The sequence below is a fragment of the Chlorocebus sabaeus genome, chromosome 2 (assembly GCF_047675955.1).
Source record: "Chlorocebus sabaeus isolate Y175 chromosome 2, mChlSab1.0.hap1, whole genome shotgun sequence".
Classification (NCBI taxonomy): Eukaryota; Metazoa; Chordata; class Mammalia; order Primates; family Cercopithecidae; genus Chlorocebus; species Chlorocebus sabaeus.
The window spans coordinates 55,377,403-55,397,289 of record NC_132905.1 but is presented as its reverse complement, the minus strand read 5'-3'; the positions used below and the strand labels follow the sequence as shown (position 1 = coordinate 55,397,289).

General features: G+C 43.0%; 1 protein-coding gene across 1 annotated transcript in view; it reads left to right on the top strand.

Annotated features, from left to right (window-relative positions):
• The first annotated feature begins 13,742 nt into the window (after positions 1-13,742).
• The window catches only part of BFSP1 (beaded filament structural protein 1), a 38,193-nt gene continuing 32,048 nt past the window's right edge, over positions 13,743-19,887 (top strand). Inside the window, exon 1 of the mRNA XM_007960779.3 lies at positions 13,743-14,683. Within this exon, the coding sequence (XP_007958970.3) occupies positions 14,307-14,683 (377 nt within the window). The 5' untranslated portion in view covers positions 13,743-14,306. The remainder of the gene's footprint in view (positions 14,684-19,887) is intronic.

Sequence of the window (19,887 nt, the reverse complement as noted above, 5' to 3'; positions counted from 1 at the left end):
ATGGTGGCGGGCGCCTATAGTCCCAGCTACTGGGGAGGCTGAGGCAGGAGAATGGCGTAAACCTGGGAGGCGGAGCTTGCAGTGAGCTGAGATCCGGCCACTGCACTCCAGCCTGGGCGATAGAGCGAGACTCCGCCTCAAAAAAAATAAAAAATAAAAAATAAAACCAGCATAGAATAGACACAGGTCTTTTGTTTTGTTACATTATTATCTCTAAAGGGCTGATCTATTAAAATAACTATGTAGAGGTACTTCAGCTAATTTGATTACCTGAAAATTATGTGGGGCTGTGGCAGTGGGTGTGCTGCACCCCCATACCCCCTCGGCACTCACCTCTTATGTGCTAAAGGCTGCTTACCCTAAACCATCTGCCACTTTCGGTCCCACAAATGCTACACAATTGGGAGTTGGGGTTGTATAGGGAGCAGCCCTCAACCAATGATGGATAAGGGGTTGGTGGATAAGTACCCAGCTTCGCATCCCTTGCCTGGGATATCTCTGTGATACATTCTACTCTGTCTCCTGGAACCCTTAGATACGTTGAGATCCAGTTGCTCGCATGGTGATGGTGGTCATCCTCCCATCATTGGCTATTTTCCCTTCCCCCTCTCACCTCCCCACTCCTCTACTGGTGTCCTGGGATCATGTCCAAAATACAATACTTGTACTCAAATCCTTGCCACGGGATTGGCTTCTGGGGGACTCCAAGCTAAGAAGGATACTTAAAATAAACATAGACCACGTGCAAAAAATAAAGGCAGATATTTGTTAAGCACTTACCATATGCCAGACAACATTTAACTCTCACAACAACTCTTTTGGGAACTTCTGTCACCTTCAGTTTATACATGAAGCATGTGAGGCTTAGAGAGGTTCAGTGTCTTGTCTAAGTCATGCAGCTAATGGATCATGAAGGATTTAAATCTAGACTATTTAACTTAAGCGGACATAGTTTTAATGACCACATGTCCTACAATAGCATATCAAGTTGCTTCTCATATCTTCACTGGTACATATTTCATAAGCTTTTGAGGGCATTTTGCTGGTGGATTTTTCTGATAGATGAGCTGATAGATTTTTTTGTAACCTATCAACAGTAATAATGTTGCATAACTTGGATAAGTCTACATTCACCCAATGGAAATCTAAGTCACATGCCAGAAGGATTTTGTTTTCCAGCCACATCAAGAAGTTCAATAATGTTTTATTTTCTCCTGTCTCTTCTAAAATGTTTTTGCAGCTAACCACTGTTCCTGCTGTTTTTCTTAAAACTGGCTGCCCAGCTTAAAATTCATTGTGTGATAAATAAAGGTCACCATTTATGCCCTGATAACAAGCTGGATTGATCCAGGGTTTCAGCTGGTTGTGATGCTGTGTGAGGCATATTCATTCCTGATAACATTTCATGGGCTCTGGATGACCCTTCTTTGAACTGAAATGCTCTTTTGACTGCTGACTTTATCAAGTTTTTTCTTTGTTACACGTCAAAATACGCTCTCTGCTTACCGCCACTGTTGGTTTTCAGAAAGAGTGAAACAAATGATTTGTGGTTCCTAGAAAATGTTATAAAATTGTTTCCCAAGTTAGGTCACTGCAGTTACAAAATTTTTGTTTCAGTAGAGGAGCTGGCCAGAAACAACAGAGCCAATGGTCAGTGATTATTCCAGGGGAAAAAAAAATATTGGGATTAGCTAGGAGTAACTGCCTCCTTTTCCACTGAAACATAGACAGATTCCTCTAGTGGTGCCGAAACTATTTTGAGATAAATCTCTCTCTCTTTATTTACTGGCTGACTTCCCTAGTTTCTGAAATTGACTTATAAAGTTTTGGAAGGCATTTTAACTTTATAAGGCAATTTATTACAAATTATTTTTCAGAAACATCTTGAGCCAACTAGAAATGAAAACAAGCCATGTTCTCGGGCTATATACTCTAATTCTCGTCTAATTTTTTAAAACTTGGCATTTAAATTTAGGGTTCCATGTTAAACAGTACACTTAGGAAGACTCTATTTGAGCTTAAAGAGCTCAAGGAAAGAATGCCAAAAGTTTCCATCACCAGAGATATGGTATTATTCACAGGTAATATGATGTTAGCAAATGTTTAACAACTGACTTTTCTTTTTTTTTTTTTTAAGATGGGGTCTCACTTTGTCACCAGAGCAGGCATGCAATGGTGCGATCACGGCTTACTGCAGCCCTGACCTCTTGGGCTCTAGTGATCCTCCCACCTCAGTCACCTGAGTAGCAGAGACTACAGGCGCATGGCACCATACCTGGTGAATTTTTTTTCTTTTTTGGTAGAGATGAGGTCTCTCGATGTTGCCTAGGCTGGTCTTGAACTTGTGGGCTCAAGCAGTCCTCCCATCTCGGCCTCTAAAGTGCAGGGATTACAGGCATAAGCCACAACGCTTGGCCAACAGCTGACTTTCTAGGAGAGAAATATCTTCATTTGTAGTGTTTATCAATTCCTGTGGTGTAGATACTCTCACCGTTTCCAATTTCAAGCTACCGATGAGGTGTCAACCAGCTTGCAAAATTCCTGAAAATTTAGCAATTGGCTCTCATGAGCTCCTCAGAGGCAACTCCAGAACACTTCTGCAGGCGACTCAGCCATCTAGTGCCCCAAATGCAGGCAGGGGAACATTGATGTGTTGACTCTGCAATGCCCTGAAATTGATTTTGGAGGTTACGAGGACATCAGGTAGCAAACCCTCACAAAGTGGCACTTTTGGATACACTGTGTGTGTCACCCCAAAACTCAGGTTACCTTGAAAAAATAATGTACCCTGAGAGAATTTCGTCCAAAATATCCTATTTAATTGTCGTTCTTGCCAAGTCATACAATTAGGGTCACCGAGGACAGTCCAAGGGCATTTGAGAGACAAGGAGCACTGACAACTCTGTGGCTCTGGTTTAGACTGCTATGTTCAGCAAAGGCTGACCACAGAACAAAATAAGCAACCCAAATCCAACTTGGATGCTACCCTTTGTAATGGATTTTGTTTTCAGTTGACATCTGAAAAGCCGCAGCCATCGAGGATGCCTGGGAAGTGTCTTCATTAGCTATCACTTAAGGACGTGTCTTATTTTGTTCCTCTTCTTAAAATAGAAAACTCTTTTCCAAGGAATTAATTTTTTCTTTTCATGTGTCTTGTAACTACAGTCTTTCTGCTGACTGGTGCACTGTTCTCTTTCTCAATACGTGTATTTTTGTTCTGTCCCTATGTATTTCCTCTAATGATGAAAGACAATGTAAACCTAGCCGTCATAGCAGAGAGCAAAGTAAATTTCCATTGTGGACTGCTACTAAATTTGACCATGTCCCTTGAAACAGCCCAGTCAGCGAACATGGAATGAGAGGGCCTGAAGCTGCTGGTAAGATCCCTTGCAATGATCCATCTTTGGCCAAGCACTATTCAGCTTTCCCATTTAAGAGTTTCGAGACAAACCTCCCAACGTGCAAAAACTTTATCTTTTATTTCAAGTTTCTATCGAATATTCACTAATTCTTTTTTTTTTTTTTTTTTTTTTTTTTGAGACAGGGTCTCACTGTGTTGCCCAGACTTGGGTGCAGTGGCTATTCACAGGCACAATCATTGCTCACTGCAGCCTTGAACTCCCGGTCTCCAGTGATCCTCCCACCTCAGCCTCTCAAGTAACTGGGATTACAGGTGCATGCTACAGCTCCTGGCTCCAATATTCACTCATTCTTTAATTCATTTTATTGGGCATCCACTTTGTGTCAGAAGCTTTAACTAGTTGATGAATGAGATTTTGTAGCTCTCAGTGTTCCTAATATCTAATGGGTCAAATGAATCAACAAAGCATGGTGAAGTGCCCATGGTGTAGTAGCAATAGTGGGAAACTATTACTACCTATAGGCTTTAAGGGAGAAGGAGGAAAGGATCTTGGAGGAGAGATTATGCTCAGAGCAGAAGGGAAGCAGGAAGGGAGTCTTTTTGATCTCCTGACAGTGACTCCCATTTGCCAAACCCTACAGGAAACTAGAGGACATGAGACGCACCCGGAGGTGATGCAGTCTGGGAGGGCCAGGCTTTCGGTGTTGAGAGAGGCGTGGAGAAGGATGGAGGGTGGACCCCTGGGGGGATCCTCAGGTGGAGAATGGCCACTGAGGAATGCCCAGCATTGCTATCAGCCCTGCCCTCAAAGAGCTGCAGTCTAGTGAAGATACTCATGTGGCAGGTCTGCCAGGTTAACAGCGGGGGGCCATAACTGGAATGGTGTCTTGGGGTATGGGGGGCGTGGGTGTGCAGAACTGAAGACCTCTTTAGACATCTTCCTCCATTATATTAATATACATGAGGGGTTGGGTGGGAGGTGTAAAGGAGTAGGGAAGATGTTGGTGTCCAAGCTGAGGGTGACAGGAAATGGAGAAAAGGATGATGTATGTTGGGTGAGAAGTAAAGCCTGATGACATAAATTTCAAATAAATGAAGGCACAGAAGTCAGCAGGAGTTGACCATGAGCAGGCAGGTGGTAGAGGGTGGAAGAGCAGGAAATATTCACATCACTTGTAGCTCCTTACCAAATGAACTAACAAGTCAGATGGTTGGAATAGGTCGTTCTTCGAATTTTGACCAGACCCTGCTAAACAATGGTGATCTTCTGTGAACTGACCATTTTAAAAATTTCATTAGAAAACTTCATGTGGAGTTTAGTTCTGAGGGGGGCGTTGAGGGGCTTAAAATGTATAGTATACTCCTAAACTGTACCTTATTATACTCCTAAACTGTATGCACAGTATGAAAATAGTTGATAAAATAGCTTGCACTGTTGTCCCCCCCAGTTTCAGGTCAACGCTGGGAAGCTAGTAAACTTTGGAAGACAGAACAAGTTCTCTTGTGTTCAATCAGTCCCTACTAATATCAATAGAAAAGTAGACCTGGACCTACAAAACAATGGACAACCCAAATGCATGTTTCTTTTGTTTTTCTTTTTTGTGGTGAGACGGAGATTTATTCTTGTTGCAAAAGCTGGAGTGCAATGGCGCGATCTCGGCTCACTGTATCCTCTGCCTCCCAGGTTCAAGAGATTCTCCTGCCTCAGCCTCCCGAGTAGCTGGGATTACAGTAAGTGTCACCACGCTCGGCTAATTTTGTATTTTTAGTAGAGACGGGGTTTCACCGTATTGCCCAGGCTGATCTTGAACTCCTGACCTCAGGTGATCCGCCTGCTTCGGCCTCCCAAAGTGCTGGGATTACAGGCGTGAGCCACTGCACCAGGCTCTTTTTATCTTTTTTTTGAGATAGACTTTTGCTCTGTGGCCCATGCTGGAGTGTGACGACACAATCATGGCTCACTGCAACCTTGACCTGCCAGGCTCAATCTATCCTCCCACCTCAGCCTCCCCAGTAGCTAGGACTATAGGGGCACACCACCTTGCTCAGCTATTTTTTTGTATTTTATATATATATATATATAGAGAGAGTATATATATATATATATATAGAGAGAGAGAGAGAGAGAGAGAGAGAGAGACAGGATTTCGCCATGTTGCCCAGACTGGTTTCAAACTCCTGGGCTCAATCAATCCACCTGCCTCAGCCTCCCAAAGTGCTGGGTGATAGCCACATGCCCAGCCCCAAATGTATGTTTCAATCTATGAATACATGAATGTATATTTCTATCAGATATATATTCATGAGCTGGGCATGGCGGCTCACACGTGTAATCCCAATATTTGGGGAGGCTGAGTCAAGAGGATCACTTGAGGCCAGGCGTTTGAGACCACCTGAGCAACACAGCAAGACTCCTGTGTGTACAAAACAGTTTAAAAATTAGCTGGGCATGGTAGTCCCAGCACCTGTAGTCCCAGCTAGTTTGGCAGCTGAGGTGGGAGGTCGGTTGAGCCCAGGAGGTTGAGACTGCAGTGAGCTGAGATTGTACCACTGCACTTCAGCCTGGGCAAGACCCAGAGACAGAGAAAGACCCCACTGGGAAAAAAAAAGAAGAAATATATTCGTGGATGCATGTGCCCAATTCCTTGGACTCTATTTCTTAACTGAGGAGGGCTGGAGCGTCCTCCTTTTTAGGAGAGAGTGGGCATGCCAGTTGGACAACTGTGGCTTGGTAATACATCAAACCACCTAACAATCTATTCCCAGAAGGAAAGGGACTGTGGTTCAGATGTAGGCTGACCCAACTTGAAAGTGGTGGTAGGTTTGTTTAATGATATCTTAGAGAGAAATACAGAGCAGAAATATGAAAACCATGGCTAGATTTATAGCCACAGAAATTATAACCGTAAAAGAGACTTCTCCAAACTCAGTCCTGAGGATGGCACCCGCTGGGACAATGACTCATTTCTGCATTTCTGAGGTCATGGGAAGGGCTGCTTTTCGTGCATAATCAGAATGACGATGAGTTGGTATGACAATGTCTCAAGGACATTCTGAGACTGTGTAGAGAAGGCAAGCCCAGATGTGTCTGAAAATCCATACCATCGTTTTGGTAGGCGTAAAACTCCTACTGTGGTTGTCAATGAAATTTTGGTTGCTGAGACCATGATACCATCTGGTGAATCAAAGGAAGATTTTTGCATTTTCTTGCTATCATTAAGAAACACCTGTTGTCAGCACAATTTTCCTGGAGGTGTTGGGATTTTGAGAGGTAACTTTTTCTTTTGTTACAATTTCAAACTTACAGAAAAGTTGCAGGAGGAGTAAAAGGAACTACTATACCTCATACCTAAATCCACCAATCATTTGCTTTATTATTCTATGTACTTATTTATATATGCTTATATCAACATAAGTGCATGTCTATTATTTATTTTTTGAACCATTGAGAGTAAGTTGGACATCATGCCTCCTTATCCCCAAACCAGTTTCCTATGAATGAGGTCATTTTCTTTCCTTCCTTCCTTCCTTCCTCCCTTTCTTTCTTTCTCCCTTTCTTTCTTTTCTTTTTCTTCCTTCCTTTCTCCTTCCTTCCTTCCTTCCTTCCTTCCTTCCTTCCTTCCTTCCTTCCTTCCTTCCTTCCTTCCTTCCCTTCCTTCCTTCCTTCCTTCCTTCCTTCCTTCCTTCCTTCCTTCCTTCCTTCCTTCCTTCCTTCCTTCTTTCTTTCTCTTTCTTTCTCTCTTTCTCTTTCTTTTTTTTTTTTTCTTTTGACACAGAGTGGCCTTCTGTCACCCAGGCTGGAGTGCAGTGGCACAATCTTGGCTCACTGCAACTTCTGCCTCCCAGGCTCAAGTGATCCTCTCATCTCAGCCTCCCAAGCAGCTGGAACTGCAGATGTGTGCCACCATGCCCGGCCAATTTTGGTATTTTTGGGGTAGAGACGGGGTCTCACTATGTTGCTCAGGCTGGTCTTGGATTCCTGGGCTCGAGTAATCCTCCTGCCTCGACCTCCCAAAGTGCTGGGATTATAGGGGTGAGCAACAGCACCCAGCCAAGATCATTTTCTTACATGTCATAATACAATGTTTAAAATTAGACATTTTAAATCTGATACAATATTTTTATCAATCCCCATTCCATATTCAAATTTCATCATTTGTCATAACAATGCCCCTTATAGATTTTATTTTTGCAGTCTAGGGTCCAGTTTAGAATCCTGCATTACATTTGGTAATCCTGCCTTTTGTCGGTGCCCGTCAGTCAAAGAACCAGGCACACACTTGCTGTCACACAAATTTGGGTTTTCTTTTTTTTGGATACTTGCTTCAGTTTCTGAATTAGACCCTGAGAAAAGCAGGTTGGATGCTTACTACTCTCTTTGATAGTGTTTGAGTATCAGGCTTCACTTTCCAGAAACTCTTCAGAGTCAACTACATGTGTGCAGTTGGAGAGACAGCCTTGCTTCTGAGTGTGTTTCTCCATCTGCTGTGACCCTTCCTGCAGACTCATCACTTCCAGGAGCACTGAGCATACTTCACAGGTGTGTCTTTAGGGACTGGGGCCTCACAGAGAGGCCTGGCTACAGGGAGCAGGGATAGTAGGGATCCGGGAGCCAGGGGTCTGCCTGCCCTTTCACACCTGGGCTGTTGGCCGCCTTATTCAAAATGAGACTTTCCATAGCTGATTTACCTTTTGAGTTGGTCCAGTTTGGTTGGAAAGGCTTCAAACTGTGCACCCTGGTGGGACCATGTGGCAGGGCATTCAATTTTAGCGCGGGGTGGCCCTCTTGTGGCAGACATTTGCATATTCTGGGAAAAGGAGGGATAGTAAAAGGTGCAGTCAGTGTTAGAGCAGTGTATTCGTTTGCTAGGGCTTCCAGAACAAAGCACCACAGATGGGTCCACCCTAACGGCCTCAATTTACTTTAATTACCTCTTTACAGGCCCCATCTCTGAAGGCAGCCACACTTTGAGGGAGTTAGGACTTCAAAGTGTGAGATTTGGAAGAAGACAATTCTGCTCATAATAAGCAGAAAGGAACCTTAGATATTCTCTAGCTTAAGTCCGTCATTTTAGAAAACAGATTGACCTGATCAAGGTCACACAATAGTAGACAGCAGAGACCTAACGTGAAACCCACCTCTAAGGAATATATGATTATCTCCATTACCTTTTGTTTCTGTAAAATGCCCAAAGCAAACTCAGAATGTATCTTAACTGAGAAGGATGGCTCAAAATGCTAGAGTATGAAATTGACTAAAAGGCAAAGCATCTAAGCCTATTTTACTCAGGCTTTTAGATATTTGTTAGTGAAAAACATTTTAATTAAAAAATTTTAAAAGTTTATTTTACATTTAAATAACTTTATTTTATTTATTTTTTGAGACACGGTCTCATTCTGTCACCTAGACTGGAGTGCAGTGGTACAATCTCAGCTCACTGCAATCTCTGCCTCCCAGGCTCCAGTGATCCTCCTACCTCAGCCTCCTGAGTAGCTGAGACTACAGGCATGCACCTATATTTTTTGTAGAGATGGAGTTTCACCACGTTGCCCAGGCTGGTCTTGAATTTCCGGGCTCAAGCAGTCCACCTGACTTGACCTCCCAAAGTGCTGGGATTGTATGTATGAGCCACTTCACCCAACCTTAAACAACTTTAAATGGAATAAAAGATATGATGAACATTAAACCTGGCATATTTCACTAATTTCTGATATTTTTATACTGCTAAAATCACCATGCATCTGGTATTTTGCTTTTCTTTTCCCCTTCAAGTTTGTTATAAGCATTTTCATTTATATCAAAGTATGTTCCACAAGGTTAAAAATTTTTTTTTTTTTTGAGACAGAATCTTGCTCTGTTGCCCAGGCTGGAGTGTAGTGGCGCAATCTCCCACTCACTGCAAGTTTTGCCTCCCAGGTTCATGCCATTCTCCTGCCTCAGCCTCCCGAGTAGCTGGGACTACAGGTGCCCAGCTATTTTTTTATATTTTTAGTAGAGACGGGGTTTCACCGTGTTAGCTAGGATGGCCTCGATATCCTGACCTCGTGATCCCCCCGCCTCGGCCTCCTAAAGTGCTGGGATTACAGGCGTGAGCCACTGTGCTTTACCAGTTAAAATTGTGTGATGGGGCCATGTGTGCTAACTCACACCTGTAATCCCAGCACTTTGGGAGACTGAGGCAGGAGCATTGCTTGACCACAGGAGTTCAAGACTAGTGTGGGTAACATAGCAAGACCTTTTTTTTTTTAAAACATAAATACAAAAATAAATAAGTACAATTGTTCCATGGTTATAGCCCATTTTCTCCTATTGTTACTGCAGTTTGCTAAGCCATTCTCCTCTCTGCACCTCTCCCTCTCTTAGCCATTATACATATAGATAGCTATAACATAAAGCAAGTTGTATTTATTAAATGTCTATACTGCAAAGGTGATCACACTTTTTGCAGGTGTTTTGGAAAATAATTTCAAACTTTCTAGTAAAAATGGCAAGAATAGTACAAACAACCCAGATTCACCTCTTAATATTTTGTCTAATTTCCTTTCTATCTCTCATACTTACTTATATTTATATTTATACATGTCATTTTATTCAGAATCATTTGAGAATGCGTTGCATACATCATGGGTCTTTGCTCCTAGATAGCTCAGAGTATATTTTCATTTTTTTGAGATGGAGTCTTGCTCTGTTGCCAGGCTGGAATGCATTGGCATTATCTCGACTCAATGCAACTTCTGCCTCCTGGGTTCAAGCGATTGTCCTGCCTCAGCCTCCTGAGTAGCTGGGACAGGTGTGCACCACTACTCCCTGTTAATTTTTTTGTATTTTTAGTAGAGATGGGGTTTCACCACGTTGGCCAGGATGGTCTTGAACTCCTGACCTCGTGATCCGCCCACCTTGGCCTCCCAAAGTGCTGGGATTACAGGCGTGAGCCACCGCGTCCAGCCTCTCAGAGTATATTTTCTAAGAATAATGATATTATTTTATGTAACTGTAGCATAGTCATAAACTTCAGTAAATTTAATCTTGATACAATTTTATGGTCTAATCTGCCATCTATATTCTAATTTTGTTAATGAACCTAGTGATAACCTTTAGAGCAGATTTTCTCCTCCACTACAAGATCCAGTCTAGGATCCATATTGCATTTATTTATTTATTTTTATTTTTGAGACGGAGTCTCACTCTGTCACCCAGGCTGGAGTGCAGTGGTGTGATAATGGCTCACTGCAACCTCTGTCCCCCCAGATTCAAGGAATTCTCATGTCTCAGCCTCCCAAGTAGCTGGGACTACAGGCACAAACCACAACGCCCGGCTAATTTTTTGTATTATTAGTAGAGACGGAGTTTCGCCATGTTGGCCAGACTGGTCTTGAACTCCTGACCTCAGGTGATCCACTCACCTCAGCCTCCAAAGTGCTAGGATTACAGGCATGAGCCGCTGCACTCGGCCCTATATTGCACTTAGATGTCATGTCTCTTTAGTCTCCTTTAATCTGGAACATTTTCATAGCTTCTCTTTGTCTTTTATGATATTAACATTTTTATAGAATACCATCCCCTTCTGTTTTTATTAATAGAATGTTCCTTCTTTGGGATTTATCTGGATGATTCCTTATGATCAGATATAGGCTATATATTCAGGTTATGCAGGCTAAATAAAAGACATGTCTTTCTCAGACAAACCCAGATACCCTTGAGAGTGAAAGATGATGCTTGCTATATTTACGCTGAGATAGTGGGTGTAAATGTGGACCGTCTTAGGCAAACTGGGATGTATGGTTACCCTACATATATAAGCGATTATTCTCATTTTACCAGTCTCCATACTGGGACTAGATAGGTTACATCACTTACTGAAGTGATGGGACCAGAACTTAACCTCAGATCTTTCTTATTCTAACAACATACATTTCCTGTCCCTGCCCCCAAACTAGTGCCATTCAACTGTATTTAGAGTAACTCTTCCATAACTGACCTTTTGTCAAGTCCTGTGGAACCCATCTCTACAAACATGTCTCTTGAATTAACAAATTCATTCAGCAATGATTTCTTCCTTATGCATATGATCTCTACTCCTACTGAATAACCTCCCACCAGTGATATGGTCTTTAGGGTTGTTGACAAATATTGCACACTCCTTCTAAGCACATAGCAGGATTGCATTTCCCAGTGCACCTGAAGTTAGACAGTACAACCACAGCATTTTGCTAAGATCTTTATTTCAGAAGTTGTCCAGATTATCTTGTGTTTTCATTAGTCAGTATGGATTCACCACCTGCACCCTGAGGGCAGAGACTTGATTTTGTGCAATATTTAACTCTGAGGCTATGCTTTGTGAGGAGATATTTTCTGAGTGTTTATTTCACTGGATTGAATTGAAATAACTTTTGTTATGTTTCTAGAATATATTTTTCTCAAATGGGATTCCCATGTGTGGTCGATTGAGTTGTGGGTCCTGATTCTCCACTCCAGCATGATGGGATTATCCACCCATACCCTTGCCAGGGCCTCAGGCTGAGCCCTGACTCCTCCTTGCCTCCTCTTGACTTTATTTGTGGCCATGTGATTTGCTTTGACCAATGGGATGCCAGCAGACATGACGCAAACAAAGGCCTGGGATGAGCTTGTATGGCTGGGCTTGCTCTTGTGCTTTTGTCATTGCTAGTTCAGAAGCTTGAGGGACATTGGGAGCAGAGTTCCTCCTGCTGAAAGGAGACCTACAGCTGGAAGACAGCTGAGCTCCCAGTCCCAGGGAATGCAGTGATAAATACTTCTATGCCATTTAGTTTTGGGGGCAGTTTGTTCTGTAGCAATATCTGACTGATACACGATATCAAAGGGAACAAATGATTTTATAACTCTTGCTATATGTTGGTTTTGCTCTCGAGGAAGCCTGAAGTCAATTTACTATGCTGTCAGCATGGTATATGTGCACCTACAAAAATATTCATGTGGTTCTCCTCAATTTGACCATACAATCAAATTTTATGTATTTTTATTTATTATTTTTATTTTTACAAATAAAAGAAATGGGGGTCTCACTATGTTGCCGAGGCTCGTCTTGAACTCCTGGCTTCAAGATATCCTCCCACTTTGGCCTCCCAAGGTTCTGGATTACAGGTGTGGCCCACTGCACTTGACCAAATCTAATTTTAAATGGTTTAAGGAAATAGAACAATAACCATGTCACCAGCACAGTTTAGGGCCTTACAGAGCTTGATTCCAGACTGAATCTATTATCTTAAGGTACTAATTTGGTGTAATAATAAACTCCACAAAGATCTGTGTAATTTTCTTTCTCCATCTTTAATTTGTAGTATAATCACACACAGTTCATATAGTTAGTAATTATATGGTACTACTAATCATTACTTTTAAGAAAACAACCCTTTTGATAATGATTTTTAAAGTTGGAGATATGACAAAATATTTACATTCAGAAACATTCTCATCAAGTGGTATTAATTTCTTTCAACACCCACAATTTACTTTTAAATTTGTCAAAATCTAGCTATTTATATATATATATTTCTTTCAACACCCACAGTTTACTTTTAAATTTGTCAAAATCTAGCTATTTTGTGTATATATATATTTTTATTTATTTTAGAAGCTTGTCCTTAAAATCCAACTGTTAGTTCTATAGTAAAATAAAATGAAACATAATGGCGAAAAATCCTTTATTATTCTCTGAGGGTTGGCCAATTAATGGCGGATCACTTGAGCCCAGGAGTTTGAGACCAGCCTGGGCAACATAGCAAGACTCCGTCTCATTTTTTACTAAAATTTTTTTGTATTACATTTTATGTTAAAAAAAGAAAAGAAAAAAGCAACCTTTTTTTCTTTTCTTTTTTTTTTGAGATGGAGTCTCATCCTGTCAGCCAGGCTGGAGTGCAGTGGCGCGATCTCGGCTCACTGCAGCCTCCGCCTCCCAGGTTCCAGCGATTCTCCTGCCTCAGCCTCCCGGGTAGCTGGGATTACTGGCACGCGCCACCGCACCCGGCTAATTTTTGTGTTTTTAGTAGAGATGAGGTTTCACCATGTAGGCCAGGCTGGCTTCAAACTTCTGATCTCAGGTGATCGGCTCGCCTCGGCCTCCCAAAGTGCTAGGACTACAGGCGTGAGCCACCTATTATAGCCCCATGGGTGACGCTCTATTTGTTTTTTCCATTCAAGAAAGGATGTCAAACTCCATCTGAGCATGAGTGAATTACAAAAACATAACCGTGCATGTCTCCTAAGTTATTGTAGGCTCTTCACAAATATGCACTGGTATTACTAAGAAATTACTTGCGACCCACCTCACTACTTATGGAGACATGCCGTTTTATTTTGCATCCATGGTTAAGAACCTCTGCCATAGAGAGGGGTGCTAAACGTCGTGTTATGGTTATGAGAAAGAATTGCTGCATGCATAACCGAGCAATTGGAAATAAAAAAGACCAAAAAAAAAAAAAAAAAAAGAATTGCTTAAGTAATCAGAAAAAAAAAATGGCATTGTTACAGAGTTCTACAATTGAGTTTGAGTGAGAGAGGAAACAAAGTGACAAGCCCTGGGCTCTTGAGCTAGTCCAAGTTTAAAGAGCTCGCCTGGGGATTCCTTCACAGTCCCCAGTGGAACCAGTCAAAAGAGCGTCATGCCTTCCGTGTCCCCTGACCCTCCATTCAATCAAAAGCAACAGGCCTGAACAATCACGGAACAAAAACCTCATTGCCCGCGTAACCTTCCAACCCCGGAGCTGTATGGGCCGCTAATCCGCCGCACAAAGCGGGCCGCTGCTCTTTTCTTCTCCCGCGCCCGGGCCCAACTGCTGATCGGTTCTGGAACGTCCCAGTAGCGCGCCGGGGGCCTCCGGTGTTTATTTAGCGAGCTGCTGGCTGCGCCGGGGGCCTCTTGGAGAGCCGGCTCCGCGCCGCCCGCGCGCCCGCGCCAGAGCAGCCATGTACCGGCGCAGCTACGTCTTCCAGACTCGCAAGGAGCAGTACGAGCGCGCCGATGAGGCTTCGCGCGCCGCCGAGCCCGAGCGCCCGGCAGACGAGGGCTGGGCTGGGGCCACTAGCCTGGCGGCGCTGCAGGGACTCGGCGAGCGCGTGGCCGCCCACGTCCAGAGGGCCCGCGCGCTCGAGCAGCGCCACGCCGGGCTCCGGCGGCAGCTGGATGCCTTCCAGCGCCTGGGCGAGCTGGCCGGGCCGGAGGACGCCCTCGCCCGCCAAGTCGAGAGCAACCGCCAGCGCGCCCGAGACCTGGCTGCCGAGCGCACCCGGCTGGAGCGCCAGGGCACCGAGGCGCAGCGCGCGCTCGACGAGTTCCGGAGCAAGTAAGCGGCGGCCAGCGGGGGAAACCGAGGCAGGGCGTGGGCCGCCCCGGGGGCGCGGGGCTGGGAGCACGCTGCTACCCACGCAGGGGTGGAGGTCCGTCTCTGGTCCCCTGTACCTCATCCATGCACGCAGGTGGCACATTTCCTTAAGTTAAGACTAGCTTCTATTTTGATGACACGTCAGTTTACACTAATTTGTATCATTTACTTTTCATCTATTTTTAAATTTAGATATAACTTGCATGTTATAAAATGCACATATTTTAAGTGCATAGTTCAGTGAGTTTTGACAAATGTATATACCCGTGTTACCACAAAACAAGTGAGATATTTCCACTACCCCTGAAAGTTCTCTCCTCCCCTTTCCCAGTCAGTCCCCTTTGCCCCAGACCAGAGGCACCCGTTCTGATTTCTATCACCATGGATTGACTTTGCCTATTCTACAGTTCCACAAAAATAGAACCTTACAGCAAGTACTCTATTGTCCGGCTTCTTTTGCTCAGCACATTGTTTTTGAGATGTACCAGTGTTATTTAATCCTTACAGACTTATCTTTACCGCACCTGTTTTACAGATAAGGCGACTGAGGCTCAGAAAATGTAGGAATTTGGGGCAAGGCCCTTCAGCTAGTGAATTACTGTCCCGGGACTGGAATTTAGGTCTTGGGCATGTTAAGTCTAATTGCCTTCATGGCATGGCAGCTGACACCTGGGAATTAGGCTCACTATGTGTCCTCTAGGGTCTTTGATACTCGAAGTGCTGTCCATGGACCAGCAGTATTGGCATCACCTGGGAGCTTGCTAGAAATACAGATTCTTAGGCCCATCCTAGAACTCCAGAATTAGAATCTGCCTTTTAACAAGCTCCCTAGGTGATCTGCAGTTTAAAAAGTTAAATGTTGAAGACTAAGAAGCACTGGTCCAGGGCATGGTCTCCCCTCCCACAGATTGAGTAATGTGTTAAAATCACATAGGAGCTGTTTAAAAAAATACGCAATTTGTCAACATTTTTTCAAGTTATAAAGGTGTGTGCTCTTTGACTCAGAAGGCCACTTTGAGGAATTTATTATAGGATGCACTCCAGCAGGTATGAAATGGCATGCCTGTAAAGATACTCACTGCAACAGGTATACTGCAACAGGTACACCCCAACAGGTACACATTTGCAATGGCATGCCTGCAAATATACTCACTGCAGCAGGATCTGCAATAAGCCTGGAACCAAATAAATGCTCATTAATAGGAGACAGGTGCTTCCTTCATGTAATGGAATACTGTGCAGTGGAAAAAAGTATGTTATCGTCATTTAGTTTTTTAAAAAGGGAGAAGAGTAGAGTTGTTTTTTTTTTTTTTTTTTTTTTTGCTTGCATAAAAAGAATTTCAGGACACACACAAAGACACACACACAGACACATAGGCACATGCCCCAATGACACTGGCTACCTGAGGGGGATAAGTGAGTAGGAACTGGGCAATTGGGAGACAGAGGTGGGAAGGAGACTTTTAACAGAACATCTTTTTATATCTTTAAAAAAATTATTTAACTGTGGTCTGGGTGCAGTAATTCACACCTGTAATCCCAGCACTTTGGGAGACCGAGGCAGGCAGATCACTTGAGGTCACGAGTTCGAGACCAGCCTGGCAAACATTGTGAAACCCTGTCTCTACTTAAAAAAATACAAAAATTAGTTCGGTGTGGTGGCACGCGCCTGTAGTTCCAGCTACTCGGGAGGCTGATGCAGGAGAATCACTTGAATCTGGGAGGCAGAGGCTGCAGTGAGCTGAGATTGCGCCCTAGCACTCCAGCCTGGGTGACAGAGCAAGACTCTGTCACACACATGCACACACACACACACACACATACACACACAATTATTTAACCATGTAAGAGATTCATCCATTTAAAATTTCATAAATGAATTTTAAAATAACAGATGTTCAGGCCCTACCCTGGACCTCAAGTGGGGTCCAGAAGCTTGAACATTTTTAATGAGTGCCACTGGTCATTCCAGCCAGATTTGGGAACCCCTGGTATAGGGTAGTCAGAGGATTTCTCCAAACCTGCTCTATGTTTGAGTTCTAGTTTCTCAATCTGAATCCTGGGCAGGTTATTCAATGTTGTGTTCTGAACACATTTATCAAATCACATTTATTGATTTGATTACTGTCAACTCTTTTGAGGTTTAATCTATAGAAACAGACTTGGAACTGGTAGAAGGGACCTGAAAACCCACTTATTACAGCACTTCATGTGGAAAATGAACCTGGGAGACGGCCTATGGGTGGTAGAACTTGAACCTGGGTTTTCTCACCCTGGGCCTATGCTCTTTTGGGAACACAGTATCTTGAGAGAATCTGTTCTTGGACTCCTGCAGTGTAAGGTCCAGAAATAGGACCTCATTCAGGTGAAGCTCATGTTCTCCAAAGCAAAGGGGGAAAGTGCCCTGTGGCTCAGACATCCAGGGCAGCTTAATGGGCCATCAGGATTCCCTGGATGGCCTTTGTATTGGCATTAGACCATAGTCTACTGTACTTTGGCTGGCAAGCATGACATCCATGAGTCCTAGTTGAAGGAAACGCCGTGTTGGCTTTTCCTGGTCTTTACTGATTGCACTTGGTTCTGAGTTATATGCCCATCATGAAGCAGTTCCTTCAGGCTCTGTGATTTATTTAAAATTCATATTAATTTATTCTCTCCCTTTGCCCCCTTGGAGAAGTTTTGACATTTGGATTGTGGTAGTGGGAACTGCAAATCATTATAGAAATCACGCTCATCCACATCCATAGGCACACACACATACACATACATGCCAAGCTTGAGTTTACATTCCAGAGGTGAGTTGATGGCTAGCTAAAGCCAGGGGAAAATAATGCAGCAATGGGCTACTATGTGCAGCCTTGGTTCCATGCTAGCGCTAGTCATAATCTCTACCTGGCAGTTGAATAATTTCAAAATCAGGTCTTTAACAGGTCAAAGACTAAACAAAACACTAAATAAAGCAAGAATGAAATAAAAACAAAACTATCAAAATACAATGACAGATTCAATTATCCAAATCGTTGAAAACTAAAAATAATTTATGTATAACAGTTAATTGAAGCCAGTTTTTTCATTTTATGAATATACTTATATGGATATATACATTATCATGAATTCTTTGTAGTGAAATCTCTCTCTCTCTCTCTTTTTTTTTTCTCTTTTTTTTTAAGATGGAGACTCTCTCTGTTGCCCAGGCCGGAGTGCAGTGGGGCGATCTCCGCTCACTGCAAGCTCTGCCTCCCAGGTTCACGCCATTCTCCTGCCTCAGCCTCCCCCGTAGCTCGTAGCTCGGACTACAGGCGCCCGCCACTAAGCCTGGCTAATTTTTTTTTATATATATATTTTTAGTGGAGTCGAGGTTTCACCGTGTTAGCCAAGATGGTCTCGATATCCTGATCTCGTGATCCGCCCGCCTCGGCCTCCTAAAGTGCTGGGATTACAGGCATGAGCCACCGCGCCTGGAAATCACGTCTCTTTAATATAATATCTAGACTTGTCTTTACAGCATGAAAATTACCCACAATATCAGGTTAATGTGTTGATCGTCAAACATGTTCTTAAGCTATGGAAACTCTTAGATATTTCCAGCAGAAAAGAGCAATGAGAAAGTTAGATTTTATTAACAGTTTTATTCTCAAAGCTAATGATACACTCAAAAACTAATTTCTGGCTCTGTTAGGGCAATACACAAAATAAATGACTACATGTAACATCCTGGTATGAAATGTAAAACTTGTGCAGAGATGTTTAGCTTCGTAGATGGAACTCAGCTTCGCAGATGGTTTTAGATCTGGGAATGTGTGCACATTGCACATATTCATAATTGTTCTTCCTTCAGTTCAGGACTTTTCCTTCTGAGAACACAGTGGTGTGATTTTCTAGCATCTTTCATGGTTGCAGAATACTTGACTTGAACCCACGGCATGGGCATGCAAGGGCACAGAAAACTATGCTTTGTGGGTTGGGCTCAGTGTTAATTAGGATTGCTTTCTACTATAAATGACATAAACTCCAAATTGACCTTGGCCCACTTCAGACCAATTAGGATGGCAACTATAAAAAAAACAAACAAACAGAAAATAAGTGTTTGTTAGGATGTGGAGACATTGTGGACTGTTAATGGGACTGTAAAATGGTACAGCCATTGTGGAAAACAGTATGGCAGTTCCTCAAAAAATTAAAAAATAGAATTACCATATGATGCAACAATTCCATTTCTGTACATATACCCAAAAGAATTGAAAGAATTGAAAGAGGGTTTTGAATAGCTACTTATATACACATGTTCGTAACAGCGTTGTTCACAACAGATAGCTTCCTAGATAGCTCCCTAAAATGTAGCAGCAACCCAAGTGTCCATCGACAAAGGAATAGATAAATAAAATGTGTTGGATACATAGAATATTATACACCCTAAAAAAGGAAGGAAATTCTGACATATGCTCCAGTATGGTTGAAACTTGAAGACATTATGCTAAGTGAAATAAGTCAGTTACAGAAAGAAAAATATTGTATGATTCCACTTACGTAAGGTAGTTGGGCTAGTCAAATTCACAGAGACAGAAAGTACAATGGTGGTTGCCAGGGCTGGGGATGGAGAGAATGGGGAGTTAGTATTTAATGGGTGCGGAGTTTCCGCTTTGCAAGATGAGGAGTTACAGAGATGGATGTTGGTGGTGATTTCACAACATTATGAATGTATTTAATATCACCAACTGTATACTTAAAATGGTTAAGACGGTAAATTTTATGTTATGCATATTTTACCACCCCCGCCTCCCCCCCCACACACAGAGAAAAAAATCAGAAAAAGTGATAGTGGCTTACCCAAAATGTCATTGGCTTATCCAAAATGTTTCTCGCTTGTGTAAGGTCTGGTTAAGCAGTTTAGTATGATGCTCTACAGTATTTGGGACGCGGAAGGTTCTGTGTGGCCTTCAGGAAGGCAGCATTCATGTTTCTGGCTGCAGGATGGAGGGAGGGATGGAAAATGAGAAGCAAAGGGCACACATACACCATTGCTTACTAAAGGTATCTGAAAGCTGCCAGGCAGACTTAGGCTTCCATCCCATTGGTCAGGACTTTGTCACATGGCCACACCTGGCTGCAAGGAATGCTGGAAAATGTAGTCTCCCTTCTAGGCAGTCCTGTGCTTGCCAAACATC